The sequence below is a fragment of the Oncorhynchus tshawytscha genome, linkage group LG28 (genome assembly GCF_018296145.1).
Source record: "Oncorhynchus tshawytscha isolate Ot180627B linkage group LG28, Otsh_v2.0, whole genome shotgun sequence".
Lineage (NCBI taxonomy): Eukaryota > Metazoa > Chordata > Actinopteri > Salmoniformes > Salmonidae > Oncorhynchus > Oncorhynchus tshawytscha.
Genome location: NC_056456.1, coordinates 42,093,511 through 42,121,177, shown reverse-complemented (window position 1 = coordinate 42,121,177; position 27,667 = coordinate 42,093,511). Strand labels below are relative to the sequence as shown.

At 45.5% G+C, this 27,667-nt stretch overlaps 1 protein-coding gene across 4 annotated transcripts in view; it reads left to right on the top strand.

The window, feature by feature from the left end:
- The first annotated feature begins 487 nt into the window (after positions 1–487).
- LOC112227289 (casein kinase I-like) overlaps positions 488–27,667 on the top strand; it is a 40,371-nt gene continuing 13,191 nt past the window's right edge. For all 4 annotated transcript variants that reach the window (XM_042307937.1, XM_042307935.1, XM_042307936.1 and 1 more), the window contains exons 1-5: positions 488–651; positions 4,738–5,583; positions 13,237–13,306; positions 18,508–18,656; positions 24,872–25,106. In XM_042307937.1, coding sequence (XP_042163871.1) covers positions 5,353–5,583; positions 13,237–13,306; positions 18,508–18,656; positions 24,872–25,106 — 685 coding nt within the window. In that variant the 5' untranslated portion in view covers positions 488–651; positions 4,738–5,352. The remainder of the gene's footprint in view (positions 652–4,737; positions 5,584–13,236; positions 13,307–18,507; positions 18,657–24,871; positions 25,107–27,667) is intronic.

The following is a 27,667-nucleotide window of genomic DNA, read 5'->3' as shown; positions in this document are numbered from 1 at the left end:
CGTGTCTAGAACAGTAATATCTTTACATCCTGAGAACATGGGAACCCTGTTCTGTGTAGGCTGTTGATGGAACATTCTCCTAATAGTTGTGTTCTGTGGGTGTCACTGAGTAGGCTGATACCCCATTTCATGTGTACAGACTCCATAAGCTAGGCTCTACAGTGAAGATATGAAACCCCCAATACAATTATGCAGTTTAATACAGCCAAAGTGGAATTATAATTTTTTTGTATTGTTTATTGTCAAATTATTTAATTATGTAATTTATGTTTTAGCTATATAACACAACATTCCAACCTGGTTTAGCATTATCTAGTCCAAATATGACATTATTCCACCATTTTTGTACAGTATCTGTGTAGATCAGTTTCAATGTGAGACTTTTATTTTGAAGACGAACCGCAAATGTTGTGGCTAATCCTTATTGTGGCACCACGTTGGACCGGTGATGAACAGCGGCGCTGCAGCAAAATGTCCTGTTCGGTTTGTTGCCTTCTTCTTTTTTACCGGCAGTGGCGAGACTTAGCCAAAGAGACGACAGGCAAGGAGGGAGAGAGAGAGAGAGAGAGAGAGGAGTAAAAATTGAAGAAAATCACATAAACTATACATTTGGAATTTTCCGTGTCTTTAAACAAAACAGAACAGGAGAAGGTAAACGATTTAGTCTCTTCGTTTGTTTTGCCCCCCAAAAATATGTTGATGTGTTGAAGGAAATGTGCATATCGTTCTCTACGGTAAAGTTACGGATTAAGGAGTTGCCGTGTTATTATAAATTATTATTTTTTTTGTACTTGGGGGAAATATTAATGTTGTTTGCTCATTTTAAACATAAAATGTATTTAAAAAAAAATGTATTTACACCTTTTTATTTTTTTAAATTTACCATCGAAAAATTCACCGTATAAAAGTTGCCTCTCTGGGGCCACAGCGACAACAAATCACCTTCTAGTTCCAGCTAACTTCCTGACCCTTGTGATGATCTACCGCAGGCTAGGCTAGTTAGCAAAAGACAAATGTACATATTACTGTAATTGCATTTTTTGATAGGTCGGTTAACTAACTAGACATCCCCATTGCAGGTCACTGGCTAACTAAGTTAACGTTACTTGGTTTGGACGTAGCAACAGCTTGATAACATTTAGTTAACCAAAGGGTGATTTATTTCACCTTTATTTGACCAGGTAGGCTAGTTGAGAACAACTGCGACCTGGTCATGATAAAGCAAAGCAATTCGACACACACAACAACACAGAGTTACACATGGAGTAAACAAAACATACAGTCAATAACACAGTAGAACAAAAGAAAACAAAAAGTCTATATACAGTGAGTGCAAATGAATCTGCCTTTTCATAGCTAACTTTAGCTTGGTGGCTAACTAACTTTAGCTTGGTGGCTAACTAATTTAGCTTGGTGGCTAACTAACTTTAGCTTGGTGGCTAACTAACTTTAGCTTGGTGGCTAACTAACTTTAGCTTGGTGGTGCTTAACTAACTTTAGCTTGGTGGCTAACTAACTTTAGCTTGGTGGCTAACTAACTTTAGCTTGGTGGCTAACTAACTTTAGCTTGGTGGCTAACTAACTTTAGCTTGGTGCTTAACTAACTTTAGCTTGGTAGCTAACTAACTTTAGCTTGGTAGCTAACTAACTTTAGCTTGGTGGCTAACTAACTTTAGCTTGGTGGCTAACTAACTTTAGCTTGGTGCTTAACTAACTTTAGCTTGGTAGCTAACTAACTTTAGCTTGGTAGCTAACTAACTTTAGCTTGGTGGCTAACTAACTTTAGCTTGGTGGCTAACTAACTTTAGCTTGGTGGCTAACTAACTTTAGCTTGGTGGCTAACTAACTTTAGCTTGGTGGCTAACTAACTTTAGCTTGGTGGCTAACTAACTTTAGCCGTGACAACCAGTTACTGCTAAACCTAACGTGACCATTCTTTGCCAAAACCCCCTAGCTAAATCTTATATTTTTTGCTTTTTATAATTGTAACGTTATAGCTGTTATATAATCCATTGTCAACTACGACAACAATGCCAAGAAGAGAAGGCAGCTTGCTAACTTAGCTGGCTGTCGTTAGGTAACATAACAATATGTAACTAGGAGAGCAGGTGAAGTGTTTTCAGGCCTAGCTAGTTTATCTAGCCGTGGTTAGCTTGTTGAAGCTGTGTAAACACAGCCCTAAACGATACATTACCTGGGTAATAAAAAAAAATGAATCAAGTCAGGTTTTAATAACTTGGTTAATACAATGGTGTATCGGCAATGAAAAAAACAGAGAGGTGCTAGTTAGTTATCTTGGACATAAGTCGATTGCTAACTCACCTATTATGACCAAAACCTTTACAGTAAGAGTGTTTTCCAGCTACCTAGATGGAATCTACTGATAATGAAGCTAATCTAGGTAGTATTGAGCTTATTGAGCTTTATTCTGATGTGAAACCAACAGAGTCACGTAGGGCTGTGACATACCAGTGAAACACTATTCCCCCCCCATGGCAAAAATGAACTTTATGGTCCTTTTGAAAACCGCTGTATGTAAAATATTGGGTGTGATAGCTTGGGAAATAAATGTGATTCTGGATGCCAACATAATTATGTTTGTTTCCAACATTAGGGCTGTTTTCCCAATTAAGTTAATACCGCTTTGTGTTTTGTTTCCTTGCCACTATACTAATGAGTATTGTTATACTGGTGTCTTCCCAGCCCTAGGGGTCCTAAACAGTCTGAAATGTGGTATATGAAGTAACCCCATACTTCTCTAGAGTAAGGCCTACTCGGCTGGATGTGGATGGCACAATTAGTGGCTTTGCTGCACACCACAGAAATCCGCTGCACATGGAGGAAGGTCTGCATTTGAGTCATACTGTGGTGTTGTGATGATTCTACTCTGCAGGGTTGGGGTCAATTCCATTTCAATTCCAGTCAATTCAGAAAGTTAACACAATTTCAAATGTTCCTACTGAACAGGAATTTCAGTGTACTTTCTTAATTGCCTGGAATTGAAATGGAATTGACTCCAACCCTGCTACTCAATCTGTCTCAACCGATCAGATGTATTATGTCAGAAGCAAGAGGTTATATGGAGTCCTTGTTCCTCTCTGTCAGAGGTTATATGACGGCTTTGTTCCTCTCTGTCTCTGTCTGTCTGTCAAGAGGTTAAATGAAGGCCTTGTTCCTCTCTGTCTGTCAAGAGGTTATATGGAGGCCTTGTTCCTCTCTGTCTGTCAAGAGGTTATATGGAGACCTTGTTCCTCTCTGTCTGTCAAGAGGTTATATGGAGGCCTTGTTCCTCTCTGTCTGTCAAGAGGTTATATGGAGGCCTTGTTCCTCTCTGTCTGTCAAGAGGTTATATGGAGCCTTGCCTTGTTCCTCTCTGTCTGTCAAGAGGTTAAATGGAGGCCTTGTTCCTCTCTGTCTGTCAAGAGGTTATATGGAGAGGTTATATGGAGGCCTTGTTTCCTCTCTGTCTGTCAAGAGGTTATATGGAGGCCTTGTTCCTCTCTGTCTGTCAAGAGGTTATATGGAGACCTTGTTCCTCTCTGTCTGTCAAGAGGTTATATGGAGGCCTTGTTCCTCTCTGTCTGTCAAGAGGTTATATGGAGGCCTTGTTCCTCTCTGTCTGTCAAGAGGTTATATGGAGGCCTTGTTCCTCTCTGTCTGTCAAGAGGTTATATGGAGACCTTGTTCCTCTCTGTCCACCACTGTGAAATTGATACAGGTGTAACTGCAGGATGGGCTCTCGTTTCTCAAGATCAGACTTTAGATGCTCTGGGGTCTTTCGACATGCAAGACTTCTTCTGTCCTGGATTATCTCATCTTTTTTTTAAAGAATTAGCTAACCAATCAGGAAAATTTAGATTTTGGTTAAAGTTTTGCTGTGTTGTTTTTTAATTTTTTAAAAACTTCCCAGTGAAAGGTTTGTGTTGGCATTGGTATTTTACTGCTGTGCTTGGTGTTAAGAGACAACTAGACCTATTTCTGTTCTTTGGTCATTTGTTCACCTGACTCAGACACTCTAGTTGCTGGGTTTAGTTCAAGCTTGTGCTCAGACAACAGTTAGTAGAAATCACATGTCTGTGTGTAGGGCCTATATCTGGAAGACAGCTCTGTCGTGGGAGGGAGGTTTCCCACATGGCACCCTATCCCCTACATAGTGCACTACTTTAGACCAGGGCTCACACCCTAGTGCACTACTTTAGACCAGGGTGGCACCCTATTCCCTACATAGTGCACTACTTTAGACCAGAGACTTATGTTACACTATCCCCTACATAGTGCACTACTTTAGTCCAGGGCTCATAGGGAATAGGGACTGATTGAGGACGTAGCCATGCCTGTTGACTGGATGTGGTAGAAGTTAGGCCTGATTCAGATGAATGTGGGTTTGTTAGTCTGAATTATTACAGCACTGTTTGTTATTGTAGTTATCAGCAAATTTAGGTTATTGTTTAGTTTCACAAGAAGTTCCTTCCTGGAATGATTCCTGAGGATAACACGGTACTTAGGATAACAAACAAATACCCTTCTTCTGAAAGTTAATTCACCAAGAAAACTAAACCAATAATGCATTTATTTACTAGAACTATGTTGTCACATGGTTGAAGAATTATAGCATTGTTAGCCTAGAGTTATAGCATTCTTAGCCTTTTATGTGTGCATGCCAACCTGTAGATGAATTCAGTATCCCCAGATTTGAAATGGTTGGTTAACGTTCTGTCTCGTTGTCTCTTTCCCCAGGTGTTCTTCAGTGAGAGGTAGAGCTGCTTTGTTAGCCTGTCTGTCTCGGTCCAATCAGAGTTCCCAGACCACCTCTCCACCAGGTCTATCAGACCGCTGGGAATGACTGCGCATTCACAACCTCACCAGGAGTGGGCGCTGGAGGACGACGCCCACATCAACCACACAGCCAGGAGCATCTTCCTACCTTTAGCGAGGAGAGCCTTTCTTCCTACCTTTTAGCTAGGATAGTCTACTTTGTTTGTGTGAGCCTGTGAGTCCAGTCCTGGGTTGAGATACAGCTTTGTTGCTGGTGATTGGAGAAGAGAGGGTGAGATTCCCAAATCCAGACCACCAGGAGCGGAGAGGCCGTGAAGACGGCTGCCCGATCCGGATCAGTTCACCAGATCTTTACTCTCACTATTGCTGGCTTAATTAGTAGTTATCAGCTCAACCGTTGAGGTCCATAGGCTAAATGTAAATGATATGCAGACACACTTTCAGGACTTCCCCCTGCTCAGTGTGAGGTGCTCTGTTCCCCTCCACGCCCCCCTGCCGGTCTGGTGGATGTTTTGGCGGCTCTGAGGACTGCATGGCAGTGGAGTGATCGTGGAGAGGCCAGGGTACCACAAACTTATGGACTTTGACAAGAGAGGAGGAGGAAAGGGGGAGGCAGAGGAAGGGAAGAGGATGTCAAAGTCTGGAGGGAGCCGGTCGGGGCATAGCAGTCGCAGCTCGGGGAGCAACTCTGGGGTGCTCATGGTGGGCCCTAACTTCCGGGTTGGGAAGAAGATCGGCTGTGGGAACTTTGGAGAGCTTCGCCTTGGGAAGAACCTGTACACTAATGAATATGTGGCCATCAAACTGGTGAGACTAACAGATACACACACGCCAGGGTTTCTATTAGGCCCATGTGACGTCGGACATTTGACCGGCAGCATTTTAATTTCCTGGACATTTCAGAAATTTCCTGGACCCATATGCATGACTGCGTAACCTGATTTAGGGTGTCTACCCATGGTGCTCAGAATGACAGAAATCACCTTTTTAGATTATGGTAATTGATATGAACAGAACATGCAAGTTCAGTTGGCAATGACGTGTGTCCTTACCTCACACTTTGCCCATGTTAGAATAAATATCCACGTGTACTTTTCCTCAGCCAACAAGACGAGTAACAAACAGTAAAATCCCTTGTGGTGGTATGTTCATACGGTCCTTCTCTCACTCTGGGATTTAAGCTATTACAGTTTCGTACAGAAGTGGGCACCAAAATAAAATAAATAAAGCCATTTGGGTAATAAAATTAAACAAGTAATAGTGAATTTGTTAGAAATATGCTAACTAATGCTAATTGCAAACGAAATTGGGAAGATCAGTGACCAGAGAGAAAAACCTGCTGGAGCGCGTGCTACGTGTGGGTGCTGCTATGGTGACCAGTGAGCTGAGATAAGGCGGGGCTTTACCTAGCATAGACTTATAGATGACCTGGAGCCAGTGGGTTTGGCGTCAAATATGTAGCAAGTGCCAGCCAATGAGAGCATACAGGTCGCAGTGGTGGGTAGTATATGGGGCTTTGGTGACAAACGGATGGCACTGTGATAGACTACATCCAATTTGCTGAGTAGAGTGTTGGAGGCTATTTTGTAAATGACATCGCCAAAGTCAAGAATTGGTAGGATAGTCAGTTTTACGAGGGTATATTTGGCAGCATGAGTGAAGGAGGCTTTGTTGCGAAATAGGAAGCCAATTCTAGATTTAACTTTGGATTGGAGATGCTTAATGTGAGTCTGGAAGGAGAGTTTACAGTCTAACCAGACACCTAGGTATTTGTAATTGTCCACATATTCTAAGTCAGAACCGTCCAGAATAGTGACGGGCGAATGGGTGCGTGGGAAAGGCAGGGTAGGATAGATATAGGTCTTTAACAGTTTGGGTCTAGAGTGTCTCCCCCTTTGAAGAGGGGGATGACTGCGGCAGCTTTACAATCTTTAGGGATCTCATACAATACGAGAGGTTGGAACAGACTGGTAATAGGGGTTGCAAAAATTGCAGCAGATAAATGTAGAAAGATAGGGTCCAGATTGTCTAGCCCAGCTGATTTGTAGTGGTTCATATTTTGCAGCTCTTTCAGAACATCAGCTATCTGGATTTGGGTGAAGGAGAAGTGGGGAGTCTTGGGCAAGTTGCTGTGGGGGGTGCAGAGCTGTTGATCGGGGTAGCCAGGTGGAAAGCATGGCCAGCTGTAGAAAAAATGCTAATTGAAATTCTCGATTATCGTAGATTTATCGGTGGTGACAGTGTTTCCTAGCCTCAGTGCAATGGCAGGTGCTCTTATTCTCCATGGACTTTACAGTATCCCAGAACTTTTTGGAGTTTGCTACAGGATGCAAATTTCTGTTTGAGAAAGAGAAAGCTAGCCTTTGCTTTCCTAAATTCCCTGAAAAGTGGCATATCATGGGGGATATTCGATGCTAATACAGTACGCCACAGGATGTTTTTGTGCTGGTCAAGAGCAGTCAGGTCTGGAGTGAAACAAGGGCTATATCTGTTCCTGGTTCTCCATTTTTTTGAATGGGGCATGCTTATTTAAGATGGTGAGGAAAGCCCTTTTTTGTGTTGAATTTTACCCCCTTTTTCTCCCCAATTTCATGGTGTCCAATTGTTAGTAGTTAATGTCTTGTCTCATCGCTACAACTCCCGCACGGGCTCGGGAGAGACGAAGGTCGAGAGACGAAGGTCGAGAGCCTCCCGGTCGCGGCCGGCTGTGACAGCAACCCAGACTCTCTGGTGGCACAGCTGGCGGTGCCCTAGACCACTGCACCACCTGGGAGGCCCAACAAATATTTTTAACATCCACAGAAGAGTCACAGCTAAATCTTTTGTATGATCTCTTATACACTATTTTAGGCCCAGCGTTTGGAACTTTGTCTTTCCTGTATATAGCCACTATATTGTGATCATTGCATCCAATGTGTACGGATACAGCTTCAGAACAAAGTTCTACAGTATTAGGAAAAATGTGATCAATACATGTGGATGATCTTGTTCCTGTAGTGTTTATAAACACCCTGGTAGGTTGATTAATAACCTGAACCAGATTTGAATGGGGAAGGTGCTTCAATTATCAGTTAGCTGTAAATAGTTGTTTATAATCGTGGCCCATAAAGCAATTGTTAACATTAGAATTGTTGTACAATGATTGGGTTTATAAAACTGCTGTCTGACAGGAAAGAGCTGTGACACTAAATTATGCAAATGTATCCATAGACTGATGTTAAACAATCAATGAATAGGCTAAAATGCATTTTGCAATGATTTTTTTCCCCCGCCTTCTCCTGGCTGGTGCCAAATTTATTGATCGGTTTATTAATTTTAACTGCCAAAAGCCATTACCGACTAACACACACGTGTTCCTATTCAAAATCCTGTTTTCCGGAACCCTAAACTGAAGCCTGAAATAACATTGAAAAAGATCCTGACTTTCAAAATGTTTATTGTTTTCCTGTCTTGTCGGGACATTCTGGTGTCTTGTCGGGACATTCTGGCGTCTTGTCGGGACATTCTGGCGTCTTGTCGGGACATTCTGGCGTCTTGTCGGGACATTCTGGTCCTGATGAGGTAGGAAAATACGTGTGTATATATACACACACACACACACGGTTTTATTACTTAGTGAATAGTGAGGTTGGAACCTTTGCGATTGCACGTCAGAACATATTTTTCCCCTCCATTAAATCTTACCAGTTAAATTCTAAAAGTGGTACACAGGTCCTACCTTAGACTGTGATTCAACTTTTTGTTTCACTGGTAATGCTTCCCAGATGAGTAATGCTCTGGTTCATATTCCAGCAGCATGTACTGACTGACCGATGTCATTAGATTAATCATCTAATCTGCCATTATGTCATCTAGCTCTAATAATCCCTGCTTGTTATTATACAACACTTCCTTCAGTATGGCCCCGGAGCTTCCTTCAGTATGGCCCCGGAGCTTCCTTCAGTATGGCCCCGGAGCTTCCTTCAGTATGGCCCCGGAGCTTCCTTCAGTATGGCCCCGGAGCTTGTCTGCCTCAAATATCACCCTGCTCCTTAAATAATGCACCATTATTCTGACTGTGGCCCCGTGGGCCAGGTCAGACGGGGTCGTCTGTGGCCCTGTGGGCCTTGTCAGACGGGGTGGGCCAGGTCAGACGGGGTCGTCTGTGCTAGATCCTCGTAGAGTCGTGTCGTCTTTCATTGTTCATGTCGTCAAGCTACATGACATTTTCTAGTTAAACTCTACCTCGTAAGTCACTCCATCTATCTGGAAACAAACAATGATAAATATTCTTAGTTTACATGAAGTATTGACAGGGCCTGTCAGCTATTGGTCCAGGGCAGGTGATGACAATCTGACCTACTGCACCTAGCCTATATTGAGAATGAGGTGCACCGTGATTGAAATTGATTTTGTTAATAAATTAATAATGAAATAAAGAAATTATTAATCGGAAGAAAACGATTTTGAGGGACTGTTTTTAGGAATAGTTCTGACTCATCTCTAGCTCTCTATCTGTTCTCTCTCTCATGAGTTGTGATCTGAGGGTTGGATTTACCTCAAACGGATTATAGTTATATAATTCATTATGAAAAAGAACATGCATGCATTACAGCTTCCAGTGCCTTAATACCCATTACTTAACATGGGTTTGTGAATGAGAGAGTGGGGGCAGGGCGGATTGGGGCCAGGGAGGGTCGGACCCAGGGCGGGTCAAGGGGTCGGGGCCAGGGAGGGTCAAGGGGTCGGGGCCAGGGAGGGTCGGACCCAGGGAGGGTCAAGGGGTCGGGGCCAGGGAGGGGCGGACCCAGGGCGGGTCAAGGGGCCAGGGCGGGTCAAGGGGCCAGGGAGGGTCAAGGGGCCAGGGAGGGGCGGGTCAAGGGTCCAGGGCGGATCAAGGGGTCGGGGCCAGGGAGGGGTCGGACCCAGGGAGGGTCAAGGGGCCAGGGAGGGTCAAGGGGCCAGGGCAGGTCAAGGGGTTATATAAAAAATGTTTTCTCACACTACAGATAAGTGCAGTGAAGTGTGTTGTTTCACAGGGTCAGCTATAGTATGGAACCCCTGGAGCAAATTAGGGTTCAGTGCCTTGCTCAAGGGCGCACTGTACGGGTTGATCTGTTGTACGAGACAGGACCTGGGAGAGACAGGTTGATCTGTTGTACGAGACAGGACCTGGGAGAGACAGGTTGATCTGTTGTACGAGACAGGACCTGGGAGAGACAGGTTGATCTGTTGTACGAGACAGGACCTGGGAGAGGCAGGAGGGGTGTTGATCTGTTGTACGAGACAGGAGCTGGTAGAGACAGGAGGGGTGTTGATCTGTTGTCCCAGGTTTAAATCAGTCCCTGATTAGAGGGGAATCACCCACCTGGTGTCCCAGGTCTAAATCAGTCCCAGATTAGAGGGGAAGAGTGACAACACTGGAACTGTCTAAGAGGTCAAGAGTGGAGATTGAGGGACTTGTAGGATATAAAAGATTCTGTCTAACTTGACATTTGCACTAATTTAGGTTATTTTCGTTCTCATTTTCTTTGGGCTTTATTTATTTAGTAACTTGTTCAGGTTTACCGTTGGCAATAGTTTTTTTAATAGTTTTGCTTTAAACAATCAGTGTATATTGTGATTTGTTTTGTTTTAGATGTACTGGGTTGATCATTGCACTTTCACGAGGCGTACTGCATGGTCACGGCAGGAGGAGAAAAGCAGCTCATAACCTCTTGATTCTAGCCATCCCGGATCCGGGATCGTGAATACAGCCTCAAGCTCATTACCATAACGCAACGTCAACTATTCATGAAAATCGCAAATGAAATGAAATAAATATGCTAGCTCTCAAGCTTAGCCTTTTGTTAACAACACTGTCATCTCAGATTTTCAAAATATGCTTCTCAACCATAGCAAAACAAGCATTTGTGTAAGATTATTGATAGCTAGCGTAGCATTTAGCGTAGCATTCAGCATGCAACATTTTCACAAAAACAAGAAAAGCATTCAAATAAAATAATTTACCTTTGAAGAACTTCGGATGTTTTCAATGAGGAGACTCTCAGTTAGATAGCAAATGTTCAGTTTTTCCAAAAAGATGATTTGTTTAGGACAAATCGCTCTGTTTTGTTCATCACGTTTAGCTACGAAAAAAACCTGCATCCAGGAGTGTAATTATCCCCGCAGCTCATTAGCATAACACAACGTTAACTATTCATGAAAATCGCAAATGAAATGAAATTAATATGCTAGCTCTCAAGCTTAGCCTTTTGTTAACAACACTGTCATCTCAGATTTTCAAAATATGCTTCTCAACCATAGCAAAACAAGCATTTGTGTAAGATTATTGATAGCTTACGCAGCTAGCGTAGCATTTAGCGTTAGCATCAGCAGGCAACATTTTCACAAAAACCAGAAAAACATTCAAATAAATCATTTATATTATATATATATATATATATAACAATGAATATGTCATAGCTATTTTGTAAACTATAAACATTGATACATTATGAGCTCAAACAACCTGCAAAAAAAGTGTAAAGTTAATCTTGATTCTTTCGTGTGTGATGGTGATTTCAGAACCAAAGTGGCTCAGGTCGCATACATAGTACACCATAGACATGCATGATGCACACATACACAGAGAGAGAGGTCGGCTCAGATAGCTCCAGCTTAGAGGTCCAGCTAGATGGCTAGAATTTTCTTGCTGGCAACAAAAATGGATGATTGCCATATTTTTTTCAAGCCATTACTGAGTAATGTAACAAATCAAACATTAAACCTCGTAAGCTATTCATTTAGGCCCCAGCATTTGGTTAAAACAGGTGTTTGTTTGCTGAAATGTGTGTCGTTGCCCGCCTATTTAAAGGGACATTCTGCTATATGAGACTCAGTGTTTAATTGACGTTTTACGGTATGCTAAACCATCTTTTGTGACATCGTGATTCACCATCGACGATAGATGATGCCATCGTAAAATCGCCCAACCCCTGATACTACTACATGTACGTAGACCTAAAGATGCTCCCTGTCGACTCTCTGCTAGCTGTACGTAGACCTAAAGATGCTCCCTGTCGACTCTCTGCTAGCTGTACGTAGACCTAAAGATGCTCCCTGTCGACTCTGCTAGCTGTACGTAGACCTAAAGATGCTCCCTGTCGACTCTCTGCTAGCTGTACGTTGTAACGGTTTTGACTTGAGGTTATTATTTATAGGGGTGCCAGGTAGGTTGTGCCTACCAGAGAAAACATTGGTTTCTCCTTTTAGTTTGGGTGGGAATGAGTCCCATCTGGTCCGTCAAGTCTACACCAATACAAAGGACTTATGTAAAAGTCAGGATGGAAATAAACTTTTCATAAACCCTTAAAACATTGGAAAGAACTTCAAAAACAACTATATTCTTTTGCGTGGGTTGTATTAGCAACAACAATGATTACACACACACACACACACACACACACACACACCCATATATAATAATATCACAATGAGTTCTGGTTCCTCCAGAAATGTCCTGTACCTCGGGCCTAAAAAGAGTCCAGCCCGGTAAAGGAGTTCAGTGAACTCAAGTGACTTTTGTCACGCAATGTTTGTCCGTTCATTCCGTGTAGCGTAAACCCAGTATTAAACATACAATTATTTTATTTTATTATTTTAATCACAGTATACATCACATCAAAACAAATGAAATACCGTATACAAAAAGGTGGTAGTCAGTCGGTCAGTCAGACAATCCAATCCGCCAATAGATCTCCAGCGGAGAAAGGCCACGAAGAACGGAGAGGTGTAGTCCACGGACGCAAAGAGTGGATCCGATCCTGGGTAAACTCTCTTAGGCTACAAAACACACGTTTAACGGCAACAAAACAAACGGAATAGAGAAGCTTCGGAACTGAGGGTTGAACACATCCTCATTCACGTCTCCATCACAACCCCACTTTTGCGCAGCTGATGCTGGCTATTTAATTGGGAATTAAAGGGAAAGCGCCCTATTGGAAGGAGCTGCACTGAGACGGTTCAGAATAATTCAGGGCCGTCACAACGTAGACCTAAAGATGCTCCCTGCTAGCTGTACGTAGACTTAAAGATGCTCCCTGCTAGCCTAGCTAAAGATGCTGCTACGTAGACTTAAAGATGCTCAAATCAAATCAAATTTTATTTGTCACATACCCTGCAGATGTTAAGCTGTAGCGAAATGCTTGTACATAGACCTAAAGATGCTCCTGCTAGCTGTACGTAGACCTAAAGATGCTCTCTGCTAGCTGTACGTAGACCTAAAGATGCTCTCTGCTAGTTGTACGTAGACCTAAAGATGCTCTCTGCTAGTTGTACGTAGACCTAAAGATGCTCTCTGCTAGCTGTACGTAGACCTAAAGATGCTCTCTGCTAGCTGTTTGTAGACCTAAAGATGCTCCCTGTCGACTCTCTGCTAGCTGTTCAGAACATCCCGTGTGGTTAAACTTATCCTCTAAACCCCCTTTTTCTCATTTCCAGGAGCCCATCAAGTCCCGGGCCCCACAGCTCCACCTTGAGTACAGGTTCTATAAACAGCTGGGGAGTTCAGGTCAGTGAATTATGACAATAGAAGGTTGTAAGAATATGGTATTGAATCCTAGGATGCTTCTGAAATGACACACTATTCCCTATATAGTGCACTACTATAGACCAGAGCCATATTCCCTATATAGTGGTACTACTATAGACCAGGGCCCTATTCCCGATATAGTGCACTACTTTAGACCAGAGCCCTATTCCATATATAGTGGTACTACTACAGACCAGAGCCCTATTCCATATATAGTGGTACTACTACAGACCAGAGCACTATTCCCTTTAGTAGTACCACTATAGTAGACTAGAGCCCTATTCCCTATATAGTGGTACTACTATAGACCAGAGCCCTATTCCTTATGTAGTGCACTACTTTAGACCAGAGCCCTATTCCTTATGTAGTGCACTACTTTAGACCAGAGCCCTATTCCTTATGTAGTGCACTACTTTAGACCAGAGCCCTATTCCTTATGTAGTGCACTACTTTAGACCAGAGCCCTATTCCTTATAGTTTTTTTGAAATGTATTTTTGTTTCACTACTTAACCAGACCAGAACATCTTTATTAACCAGGTAGGCCAGTTAGAACACTTTACTATAACCAGGAGCCCTATTCCCTGAGAACATCTTTATAACCAGTGGTACTATCTTTATTTAGACCAGAGAACATCCCTATTCCCTACATCTTTATTTAACCAGGTAGGCCACTACTATAGACCAGAGCCATCTATTCCCTATCTTTATTTAACCAGTGCACTACTATTTAACCAGACCAGAGCCCTATTCGGCCCCTTTATATAGTTGAGAACATACTTTATTTAACCAGAGCCCTATTAACCAGGTAGGCCTAAATAGTGCACTACTATAGACCAGAGCCCTATTCCCTATATAGTGCACTACTTTAGACCAGAGCCTTATTGGGTGAGATTTGGGACACATCAATAGATGGTCTTGTTGTTTTCCTCTGGTTGTCATCTGTGACATGACAGTTTTTTTTAAATGTATTTTTTTTTCATCTTTATTTAACCAGGTCGGCCAGTTGAGACAAGTTCTCATTTACAACTGCGACCCAGACCAAGATAAAGCAAAGAAGTGCAACAAAAATAACAGAGTTACACATGGGATAAACAAATGTAAAGTCAATAACACAATAGAAAAGTCTATATACAGTGTGTGCAAATGAGGTGAGAGAAGGGAGGTAAAGGCAATAAATAGGCCATGGTGGCAAAATAATTATAATTTAGCAATTAATACTGGATTGATAGATGTGCAAGTAGAGATACTTGGGTGCAAAAGAGCAAGAGGGTAAATAACAATATTGGGATGAGGTAGTTGGGTGTGCTATTTACAGATGGGCTATGTACAGGTACAGTGAACTGTGAGCTTCTCTGACAGCTGATGCTTAAAGTTAGTGAGGGAAATATGAGTCTCCAGCTTCAGAGATTTTTGCAGTTCGTTCCAGTCGTTGGAAGCAAAGAACTTGAAGGAAAGGCGGCCAAAGGAGGTGTTAGCTTTGGGGGTGACCAGTGAAATATACCCGCTGAAGCGCGTGCTACAGGTGGGTGTTGCTATGGTGACCATTGAGTTAAGGCGGGCTTACCTAGCAAAGACTTGTAGATGACCTGGAGCTAGTGAGTTTGGCGAAGAGTATGAAGCGAGGACCAGCCAACGAGAGCGTACAGGTCACAGTGGAGGGTAGTATATGGGACTATGGTGACAAAACAGATGGCACTGTCATAGACTGCATCCAATTTGCTGAGTAGAGTGTTGGAGGCTATTTTGTAAATGACATCGGCGAGGATTGGTAGGATGGTCAGTTTTACAAGGGTATGTTTGGCAGCATGAGTGAAGGATGCTTTGTTGCGAAATAGGAAGCCGATTCTAGATTTAATTGTGGATTGGAGATGCTTCATGTGAGTCTGGAAGGAGAGTTTACAGTCTAACCAGACACCTAGGTATTTGTAATTGTCCACATATTCTAAGTCAGAACCGTCCAGAGTAGTGATGCTAGTCGGCCGGGCGGTTGCAGGCAGCGATCGGTTGAAAAGCAAGCACTTAGTTTTACTAGCATATAAAAGCAGGAAGGAGTGTTGTATGGCATTGAAGTTCGTCTGGAGGTTAGTTAACACAGTGTCCAAAGAAGGGCCAGATGTATACAGAATGGTGTCGTCTGTGTAGAGATGGATCAGAGAATCACCAGCAGGGACATCATATAGACTGTATTTCTATCATCATAATGAACCAGGCTGGCTGGATCAGCCCAGGAACACCAGCCCTTTAGTCCTGTATTGTAAAAGGAATAGGTGTCTGACTGACTGTTAGAGCTGCAGTCTAAAGGTGGTCTGACTGACTGTCAGAGCTGCAGTCTAAAGGTGGTCTGACTGACTGTCAGAGCTGCAGTCTAAAGGTGGACTGACTGACTGTCAGAGCTGCAGTCTAAAGGTGGTCTGAGAGCTGCAGTCTGAGCTGAGTCTAAAGGTGGTCTGACTGTCAGAGCTGCAGTCTAAAGGTGGTCTGACTGACTGTTAGAGCTGCAGTCTAAAGGTGGACTGACTGACTGTTAGAGCTGCAGTCTAAAGGTGGTCTGACTGACTGTCAGAGCTGCAGTCTAAAGGTGGTCTGACTGACTGTCAGAGCTGCAGTCTAAAGGTGGTCCGACTGACTGTTAGAGCTGCAGTCTAAAGGTGGACTGACTGACTGTCAGAGCTGCAGTCTAAAGGTGGACTGACTGACTGTTAGAGCTGCAGTCTAAAGGTGGTCTGACTGACTGTTAGAGCTGCAGTCTGAAAGAGCTGGAGGTGACTGACTGTTAGAGCTGCAGTCTAAAGGTGGTCTGACTGTCAGAGCTGCAGTCTAAAGGTGGTCTCTGACTGTCAGAGCTGCAGTCTTAAGGTGGTCTCAGACTGTCAGAGCTGCAGTCTAAAGGTGACTGACTGACTGCTGCAGTCTGTCACTGAGAGCTGCAGTCTAAAAGGTGGTCTGACTGACTCACTGAGAGCTGCAGTCTAAAAGGTGGTCTGACTGTCAGAGCTGCAGTCTAAAGGTGGTCTCTGACTGTCAGGTGGCCGCAGTCAGAGCTGCAGTCTAAAGGTGGTCTGACTGTCAGAGCTGCAGTCTAAAGGTGGTCTGACTGTCAGAGCTGCAGTCTAAAGGTGGTCTGACTGTCAGAGCCGCAGTTTAAAGGTGGTCTGACTGTCAGAGCCGCAGTCTAAAGGTGGTCTGACTGTCAGAGCCGCAGTCTAAAGGTGGTCTGACTGACTGTCAGAGCCGCAGTCTAAAGGTAGACTGACTGACTGTTAGAGCTGCAGTCTGAAGGTGGTCTGACTGTTAGAGCTGCAGTCTGAAGGTGGTCTGACTGACTGTTAGAGCTGCAGTCTGAAGGTGATCTTTCTGATGTATAGCTCCAGGTTATTTTAGTTTCACTGCTACAGTTGTAGATCCTCATTCTTTCCACTGAAACTGTTGGTCCAGTTCTTACCCATTCTGGTGACTAAACTGTGTTTGAAATATGTATTTATGTGTGTGTCCCTTTGCCTTGTTACCGATGTTGTCCCAGATCAAGGTCTTTTCACCTGGTGTAAGAATGTACGCCTAGCACTCCTAACCCAGCAAAAAACGAAACATCCTCTCACTGTCAACTGCGTTTATTTTCAGCAAACTTAACATGTGTGAGTATTTTTATGAACATAAGATTCAACCACTGAGACATACACTGAACAAGTTCCACAGACATGTGACTAACAGAAATGGAGTAATGTGTCCCTGAACAAAGGGGGGTCAAAAGTAACAGTCAGTATCTGGTGTGGCCACCAGCTGCATTAAGTACTGCAGTGCATCTCCCCCTCATGGACTGCACCAGATTTGCCAGTTCTTGCTGTGAGATGTTACCCCACTCTTCCACCAAGGCACCTGCTAGTTCCCGGACATTTCTGGGGGGAATGGCCCTATCCCTCACCCTCCGATCCAACAGGTCCCGGACATGCTCAATGGGATTGAGATCCTGGCTCTTCGCTGGCCATGGCAGAACACTGACATTATTGTCTTGCAGGAAATCACGCACAGAACGAGCAGTATGGCTGGTGGCATTGTCATGCTGAGGGTCATGTCAGGATGAGCCTGCAGGAAGGGTACCACATGAGGGAGGAGGATGTCTTCCCTGTAATGCACAGCGTTGAGATTGCCTGCAATGACAACAAGCTCAGTCTGATGATGCTGTGACACACTGCCCCAGACCATGACAGACCCTCCACCTCCAAATCGATCCCGCTCCAGTGTACAGGCCTCGGTGTAACGCTCATTCCTTCGACTATAAACGCGAATCCGACAATCACCCCTGGTGAGACAAAACCACGACTCGTCAGTGAAGAGCACCTTTTGACAGTCCTATCTGGTCCAGCGACGGTGGGTTTGTGTCCATAGGCAACGTTGTCGTTGATGTCTGGTGAGGACCTGCCTTACAACAGGCCTACAAGCCCTCAGTCCAGCCTCTCTCAGCCTATTGCAGACAGTCTGAGCACTGATGGAGGGATTGTGCGTTCCTGGTGGAACTCGGGCAGTTGTTGTTGCCATCCTGTACCTGTCCCGCAGGTGTGATGTTCGGATGTACCGATCCTGTGCAGGTGTTGTTACACGTGGTCTGCCACTGTGAGGACAATCAGCTGTCGGTCCTGTCTCCCTGTAGCGCTGTCTTAGGCGTCTCACAGTACGATCATTGCAGTTTATTGCCCTGGCCATGGCCATCCTCATGCCTCCTAGCAGCATGCCTAAGGCATGTTTACGCAGATGAGCAGCGACCCTGGGCATCTTTCTTTTGGTGTTTTTCAGAGTCAGTAGAAAGGCCTCTTTAGTGTCCTACGTTTTCATAACTGTGACCTTAATTGCATACCGTCTGTAAGCTGTTTCTTAACGACAGTTCATTAATTGTTTATGGTACATTGACCAAGCATGGGAACTAGTGTTTAACCCCTTTACAATGAAGATCTGTGAAGTTATTTGGATTTTTACGAATTATCTTTGAAAGACAGGGTCCTGAAAAAGATGAGTTTTATTATTTTTTATTTTTTATTTTAGCTGGTTCTTCACCTGCTGAAGAAATTGTTGTTATTTTGCCCCCAAAATATTTTTTCTTAACAACCTATCTAGCCAAACCCTACCATCTTGTTTTCTTTAAATCAGTTCAGTTTTACTCACCGTCTGTGTCTATCTCCATCTCCAGAGGGCGTCCCCCAGGTATTCTACTTCGGGCCCTGTGGGAAGTATAATGCCATGGTTCTGGAGCTGCTGGGACCCAGTCTGGAAGACCTGTTTGATTTGTGTGACAGAACCTTCTCCCTCAAGACCGTCCTCATGATCGCCATTCAGCTGGTAGGAACACTCTCTCACTTCCTCTCCCTCTCACTTCCTCTCTCTCACTTCCTCTGTCTCGCTCGCTCTCTCGCTCTCTCTCTTCTTAGGGCTGAGATCCCATTAACGGGATCGATATGACAACAGCCAGTGAAAGTGCAGGGCGCCAAATTCAAAACAACAGAAATCTCATAATTAAAATTCCTCAAACATACTAGGATCTTATACCATTTTAAAGGTAATCTTGTTGGTCAACCCACCACACAGTCCGATTTCAAATAGGCTTCACAGCGAAAGCACCACAAACGATTGTTAGGTCAGAGCCAAGTCACAGAAAAACACAGCCATTTTCCAGCCAAAGAGTGGAGTCACAAAAATCAGAAATAGAGAGAGAATTAATCACTAACCTTTGATCTTCATCAGATGACACTCATAGGACACTCATAGGACTTCATGATACAAAATACATGTATGTTTTGTTCATTAAAGTTCATATTTATATAAAAAAATCTCAGTATACATTGGTGCGTTGATTTTGCAGACAGTTTACAGAAATACTCATTATAAATGTTGATGAAAATACATGGAAATATAAATAATCTTCTCCTTAATGTAACCGCTGAGTCGGATTTCCAAAAAGCTTTACGGAAAAAGCAAACCATGCAATAATCTGAGTACGGCGCTCAGAGACCCAACAAGCCAAAAAGATATCCGCCATATTGTGCAGTCAACAGAAGTCAGAAATAACATTATAAATATTAACTTACCTTTGATCTTCATCAGAATGCACTCCCAGGAATCCCAGTTCCACAATAAATCTTTGATTTGTTCGATAATGTCCATTTATGTCCAAATAGCTACTTTTGTTAGCACGTTTGGTAAACAAATCAAAACTCACGAAGCGCGTTCACTAGTTGCAGACAATGTCAAAAAGTTCCGTTACAGTCCGTAGAAACATGTCAAACGAAGTATAGAATCAATCTTTAGGATGTTTTTAATATAAATCTTCAATAATGTTCCAACCGGAGAATTCCTTTGTCTTCAGAAAAGCAAATGGAACGGGAGCTACCTCATGTGAATGCAGGTGACCAGCTCGTGGCTGCTGGCAGACCTCTGACTCATTCCCCTCTCATTCAGCCCCCCTTCACAGTAGAAGCCAGAAACAAGTTTCTAAAGACGGTCGACATCTAGTGGAAGCCTTAGGAAGTGCAAAATGACCAATATCCCACTGTATTTTCAATAAGGGGCTGAGTTGAAAATCGACCAACCTCAGATTTCCCACTTCCTGGATGGATTTTCTTCTCAGGTTTTTGCCTGCCATATGAGTTCTGTTATACTCACAGACATCATTCAAACAGTTTTAGAAACTTCAGAGTGTTTTCTATCCAACTATACTAATAATATGCATATATTAGCAACTGGGACTGAGGAGCAGGCAGTTTACTCTGGGCACCTTATTCATCCAAGCTACTCAATACTGCCCCCAGACATAAGAAGTTACATTGCAGAGTTATGTGCGTCCTTTCAAGCCCACCCTTCTAATTAACCCGTGGTGAGTTATTCACAATTTTGATGAACAAGTAAGCTTTTATATGTAAGATGGTTAAATAAAGAGCAAAATTATTGATTATTATATTTTGTGGTCTGGTCCTATAAGAGCTCTTTGTCACTTCCCACTATCCAAAGGTTTTGTGACAAACTCACACTCATTCTTATGTTTAATAAATGTATCGTATAGTGTGTGTGTGTACAATGCAAAAAAAAACAACTAGAGGGAGTGCGCTGACCCTGGTGCTGGCAAAAAACAACATTTGAGAGTGCGCTGACCCTGGTGCTTGCGCTGACCCTGGTGCTAGAGGGAGTGCGCTGACCCTGGTGCAATGATGGCTAGAGGGAGTGCGCTGAAAACCCTGGTGCTAGAACACCTTTGAGAGTGCGCTGACCCTGGTGCTAGAGGGAGTGCGCTGACCCTGGTGCTAGAGGGAGTGCGCTGACCCTGGTGCTAGGGAGTGCGCTGACCCTGGTGCTAGAGGGAGTGCGCTGACCCTGGTGCTAGAGGGAGTGCGCTGACCCTGGTGCTAGAGGGAGTGCGCTGACCCCCTGGTGCTAGAGGGAGTGCGGACCCTGGTGCTAGAGGGAGTGCGCTGACCCTGGTGCTAGAGGGAGTGCGCTGACCCTGGTGCTAGAGGGAGTGCGCTGACCCTGGTGCTAGAGGGAGTGCGCTGACCCTGGTGCTAGAGGGAGTGCGCTGACCCTGGTGCTAGAGGGAGTGCGCTGACCCTGGTGCTAGAGGGAGTGCGCGCTGACCCTGGTGCTAGAGGGAGTGCGCTGACCCTGGTGCTAGACCCTGGTGGAGTGCGCTGACCCCTGGTGCTAGAGGGAGTGCGCTGACCCTGGTGCTAGAGGGAGTGCGCTGACCCCTGGTGACCCTAGAGGGAGTGCGCTGACCCTGGTGCTGACCCTGGTGCTAGAAGGGTGCGCTGACCCTGGTGCTAGAGGGGTGCGCTGACCCTGGTGCTAGTGGGTTGTTCTGACCCTGGTGCCATGCCTGACCCTGGTGCTAGAACAGCTGACCCTGGTGCCAGGAGTGCGCTGACCCTGGTGCTAGAGGGAGTGCGCTGACCCTGGTGCTAGAGGGAGTGCGCTGACCCTGTTCTGCTCCTTCTCCTGTTGATGTTGTCTCACCACAGTCCAGAGTTGCAGACATGTCTCTCTCCACCTCCGGCTCTCCGGGTCTGGTTGAGGGGGTGGTGTTGTCCGGGTCTGGTTGAGGGGGTGTTGTTGTCCGGGTCTGGTTGAGGGGGTGTTGTTGAGCTGGATTGTTATTTGTGCTGACTGGAGTGTGTTCCAGCTCCACCTGCCTTACCTCCAGCTGGGTGAATTTACCCTTCATTTCAAGGAGGGAGGAGTACTCTGTGCTGGGAGGTTGACTTTCCCGCTTTGGGTTGCTTGTCTGTGGGGTTATATAATAATGAGGTCTGGTCTGACCCGCTCGGGGTGGGGGTATCTTTCTCGAGAGAGAGAGAGAGAGCTTCTCCTGCTGGGCTAATTCTTTGATTAGGTGAAAGTCCAGCTGAAACTGTTTGGGGTTGCCCTGTACCATTACTGTTCCAGATTTATATTAGCTGACTGTATCCTGAGTTATCCCCCATCACTACCCCCCCAGTAGAGGGGATGGTCTGGTTAATATAGCACTGTGTCAGGGGATGGTCTGGTTAATATAGCACTGTGTCAGGGGATGGTCTGGTTAATATAGCACTGTGCCGTGCCAGGGGATGGTCTGGTTAATATAGCACTGTGCCGTGCCAGGGGATGGTCTGGTTAATATAGCACTGTGCCATGCCAGGGATGGTCTGGCTAATATAGCACTGTGCCGTGCCAGGGGATGGTCTGGCTAATATAGCACTGTGCCGTGCCTGGGGATGGTCTGGTTAATATAGCACTGTGCCGTGCCAGGGGATGGTCTGGTTAATATAGCACTGTGCCGTGCCAGGGGATGGTCTGGTTAATATAGCACTGTGCTGTGCCAGGGGATGGTCTGGTTAATATAGCACTGTGCCGTGCCAGGGGATGGTCTGGTTAATATAGCACTGTGCCGTGCCAGGGGATGGTCTGGCTAATATAGCACTGTGCCAGGGGATGGTCTGGCTAATATAGCACTGTGCCGTGCCAGGGATGGTCTGGTTAATATAGCACTGTGGTGCCAGGGGATGGTCTGTTAATATAGCACTGTGTCGTGCCAGGGGATGGTCTGGTTAATATAGCACTGTGCCATGCCTGGGGATGGTCTGGCTAAATCCAGCACTGTGCCAGGGGATGGTCTGGTTAATATAGCACTGTGCCAGGGGATGGTCTGGTTAATATAGCACTGTGCCAGGGGATGGTCTGGTTAATATAGCACTGTGCCATGCCAGGGGATGGTCTGGTTAATATAGCACTGTGCCGTGCCAGGGGATGGTCTGGTTAATATAGCACTGTGTCAGGGGATGGTCTGGTTAATATAGCACTGTGCCATGCCAGGGGATGGTCTGGTTAATATAGCACTGTGCCATGCCAGGTGATGGTCTGGTTAATATAGCACTGTGCCGTGCCAGGGGATGGTCTGGTTAATATAGCACTGTGCCGTGCCAGGGGATGGTCTGGTTAATATAGCACTGTGCCAGGGGATGGTCTGGTTAATATAGCACTGTGCCATGCCAGGGGATGGTCTGGTTAATATAGCACTGTGCCATGCCAGGGGATGGTCTGGTTAATATAGCACTGTGCCGTGCCAGGGGATGGTCTGGTTAATATAGCACTGTGCCGTGCCAGGGGATGGTCTGGTTAATATAGCACTGTGCCAGGGGATGGTCTGGCTAATATAGCACTGTGTGCCAGGGGATGGTCTGGCTAATATAGCACTGTGCCGTGCCAGGGGATGGTCTGGCTAATATAGCACTGTGCCATGCCAGGGGATGGTCTGGCTAATATAGCACTGTGCCATGCCAGGGGATGGTCTGGTTAATATAGCACTGTGCCATGCCAGGGGATGGTCTGGTTAATATAGCACTGTGCCGTGCCAGGGGATGGTCTGGTTAATATAGCACTGTGCCGTGCCAGGGGATGGTCTGGTTAATATAGCACTGTGCCGTGCCAGGGGATGGTCTGGTTAATATAGCACTGTGCCAGGGGATGGTCTGGCTAATATAGCACTGTGCCAGGGGATGGTCTGGTTAATATAGCACTGTGCCAGGGGATGGTCTGGTTAATATAGCACTGTGCCATGCCAGGGGATGGTCTGGTTAATATAGCACTGTGCCGTGCCAGGGGATGGTCTGGTTAATATAGCACTGTGTCAGGGGATGGTCTGGTTAATATAGCACTGTGCCAGGGGATGGCCTGGTTAATATAGCACTGTGCCATGCCAGGGGATGGTCTGGTTAATATAGCACTGTGCCAGGGGATGGTCTGGTTAATATATCACTGTGCCAGGGGATGGTCTGGTTAATATAGCACTGTGCCATGCCAGGGGATGGTCTGGTTAATATAGCACTGTGCCAGGGGATGGTCTGGTTAATATAGCACTGCCATGCCAGGGGATGGTCTGGTTAATATAGCACTGTGCCATGCCAGGGGATGGTCTGGTTAATATAGCACTGTGCCATGCCAGGGGATGGTCTGGTTAATATAGCACTGTGCCGTGCCAGGGGATGGTCTGGTTAATATAGCACTGTGCCATGCCAGGGGATGGCCTGGTTAATATAGCACTGTGCCGTGCCAGGGGATGGTCTGGTTAATATAGCACTGTGCCAGGGGATGGTCTGGTTAATATAGCACTGTGCCGTGCCAGGGGATGGTCTGGTTAATATAGCACTGTGCCGTGCCAGGGGATGGTCTGGTTAATATAGCACTGTGCCATGCCAGGGGATGGTCTGGTTAATATAGCACTGTTGCCAGGGGATGGTCTGGTTAATATAGCACTGTGCCGTGCCAGGGGATGGTCTGGTTAATATAGCACTGTGCCATGCCAGGGGATGGTCTGGTTAATATAGCACTGTGCCATGCCAGGGGATGGTCTGGTTAATATAGCACTGTGCCGTGCCAGGGGATGGTCTGGTTAATATAGCACTGTGCCATGCCAGGGGATGGTCTGGTTAATATAGCACTGTGCCGTGCCAGGGGATGGTCTGGTTAATATAGCACTGTGCCATGCCAGGGGATGGTCTGGTTAATATAGCACTGTGCCAGGGGATGGTCTGGTTAATATAGCACTGTGCCAGGGGATGGTCTGGTTAATATAGCACTGTGCCAGGGGATGGTCTGGTTAATATAGCACTGTGCCAGGGGATGGTCTGTATGGAAGATTAAGTTGCTTCTGTTCTTGTTTTTATAACAGTCAGCAAAAAGTGTCAGTTAATTTTCCCATAAGCACTTTCTTTTTGTACTCTTCGTGCCTCATCATTTTTTACATCCAGAGGGTACTGTGTTGTAATGACCTCTGGACTACTGGAGGGGGCTTTGAGTCTCTCCTGCTGTTGTTGGGCTCAAGGGCTTTGACACCTCTCACTTCACACAAGATTTATCCGTTCTAGGAATCCTTAACTTAGCATTCAGTCCTTTATAAAGTAAAACAAATCGTCGTGATATAATTATTCTTCTTCGCTTTAAAAAAGCTTCTCTCTCTCACTTTATCTCTATCACCCGGTCTGTCTCGTCTTCCTCCTTCCTCTCATCCCTCTCCTGCCTCCCTCCCCCAGATCACGCGGATGGAGTTCGTCCACACCAGGAGTCTGATCTACCGGGACGTGAAGCCAGAGAACTTCCTGGTTGGCCGGCCCGGCAGCAAGCGGCAGCACACAATCCACATCATCGACTTCGGCCTGGCCAAAGAGTACATCGACCCTGAGACCAAGAAACACATCCCTTACAGGGAGCACAAGAGCCTGACGGGCACCGCACGTTACATGAGCGTCAATACTCACCTGGGCAAAGGTAAACAGCCTGACAGGTACCACACCCTACATGAGCATCAATACTCACCTGGGCAGAGGTAAACAGCCTGACAGGTACCACACCCTACATGAGCATCAATACTCACCTGACGGGCACCACACCCTACATGAGCATCAATACTCACCTGTAAACAGCCTGACAGGCACCACACCCTACATGAGCATCAATACTCACCTGGGCAGAGGTAAACAGCCTGACAGGTACCACACCCTACATGAGCATCAATACTCACCTGGGCAAAGGTAAACAGCCTGACAGGTACCACACCCTACATGAGCATCAATACTCACCTGGGCAGAGGTAAACAGCCTGACAAGGTACCACACCCTACATGAGCATCAATACTCACCTGGGCATGAGCATCAATACTCACCTGGGCAGAGGTAAACAGCCTGACGGGCACCACACCCTACATGAGCATCAATACTCACCTGGGCAGAGGTAAACAGCCTGACAGGTACCACACCCTACATGAGCATCACTCACCAATAGGTAAACACCTGACGGGCACCACACCCTACATGAGCATCAATACTCACCTGGGCAGAGGTAAACAGCCTGACAGGTACCACACCCTACATGAGCATCAATACTCACCTGGGCAAAGGTAAACACCTGACGGGCACCACACCCTACATGAGCATCAATACTCACCTGGGCAGAGGTAAACAGCCTGACAACCCACCCTACATGAGCATCAATACTCACCTGGGCAGAGGTAAACAGCCTGACAGGCACCACACCCTACATGAGCATCAATACTCACCTGGGCAGAGGTAAACAGCCTGACAGGTACCACACCCTACATGAGCATCAATACTCACCTGGGCAGAGGTAAACAGCCTGACAGGTACCACACCCTACATGAGCATCAATACTCACCTGGGCAGAGGTAAACAGCCTGACGGGCACCACACCCTACATGAGCATCAATACTCACCTTGACTTTTTCCACATTTTGTTGTGTTATAGCCTGAATTGAAAATGGATTAAATTTAGATTTTTTTTATCATTTGCCTACACACAATACTACAATGTCGAAGTGGAGGGGCCGGCAGGGATGTCCTTGTCCCATCGTGCACTAGCGACTCCTGTGGCGGGCTGACCGCTGACAACGGTCAGGTGTACGGTCTTTCCCTCCGACACATTGGTGCGGCTGGCTTCCGGATCAAGTAGGCGTTGTGTCAAAAAGCAGTGCAGCTTGGTTGGGGTTGTGTTTCGGAGGACGCACGGCTCTTGACCTTCGCCTCTCCCGAGTCCGTATTGGAGTTGCAGCGATGAGAACAGACTGTAACTACCAATTGGATACCAGGACATTGGGGAGAAAAAATAAAACATGCAATCTACATCAGCCAGCTAGAGACATTTCAGCTGCAGGCTGGCCAAGAGACATTTCAGCAGCAGGCTGGCCAAGAGACATTTCAGCTGCAGGCTGGCCAAGAGACATTTCAGCAGCAGGCTGGCCAAGAGACATTTCAGCAGCAGGCTGGCCAAGAGACATTTCAGCAGCAGGCTGGCCAAGAGACATTTCAGCTGCAGGCTGGCCAAGAGACATTTCAGCAGCAGGCTGGCCTACATAGCCTCAAGAGACATTTCAGCTGCAGGCTGGCCAAGAGACATTTCAGCAGCAGGCTGGCCTACATAGACTAGAGAGACATTTCAGCAGCAAGCTGGCCTACATAGCCTCGAGAGACATTTCGGCAACAGGCTGGCCAAGAGACATTTCAGCAGCAGGCTGGCCTACATAGCCTAGAGACATTTCAGCAGCAGGCAGATGTTATAGTTCATATAATGAAATCATTCGGTTGAATTCAATGAATTAGGATTTTACATGACTGGGAATACAGATATGCATCTTGTTGGTCACAGATACCCTAAAGAAAATGGGCCTTAGGATCTCGTCACAGTATTTCTGTGCATTCAAATTGCCATCGATTTAAAAAAAAAAAAACAATTGTGTTCGTTGTCCATAGCTTATGCCTGCCAACCTCCACCGTGGTGCACTCTGTTCACAATGTTGACATCAGCAAACTGCTCGCCTTGGGTCTGCGGTTGTGAGGCTGGTTGGATGTTCTGCCAAATTCTTTAAAAATAAGCTCTGGTGGACATTCCTGCAGTCGGCATGCCACGCACCCTCAACTTGAGACATCTGTGGCATTGTTGTGTGACAACTGGACATAGGGGCCTTTTATTGCCCCCAGCACAAGGTGCACCTGTGTAATGATAATGCTGTTTAATCAGCTTCTTGATATGCCACACCTGACAGGTGGATGGATTATATTGGAATAGAAGCCTTTCCTAATCATATCCAATCAATCTAATTTACCTCAGGTGGACTCCATGTTGTAGAAACATCAAGGGTGATCAATGGAAACAGGATATACCTGAGCTCAATTTCGAGTCTTATAGTAAAGGGTCTGAATACTTATGTAAATGTGATATTTCTGTTTTTATTTATACATTTGTAGAATGAGGCTGTAACGGAACAAAATGTGGATAAAGTCCAGGGGTATGAATACTTTTTGAAATGCCCTGTAAGT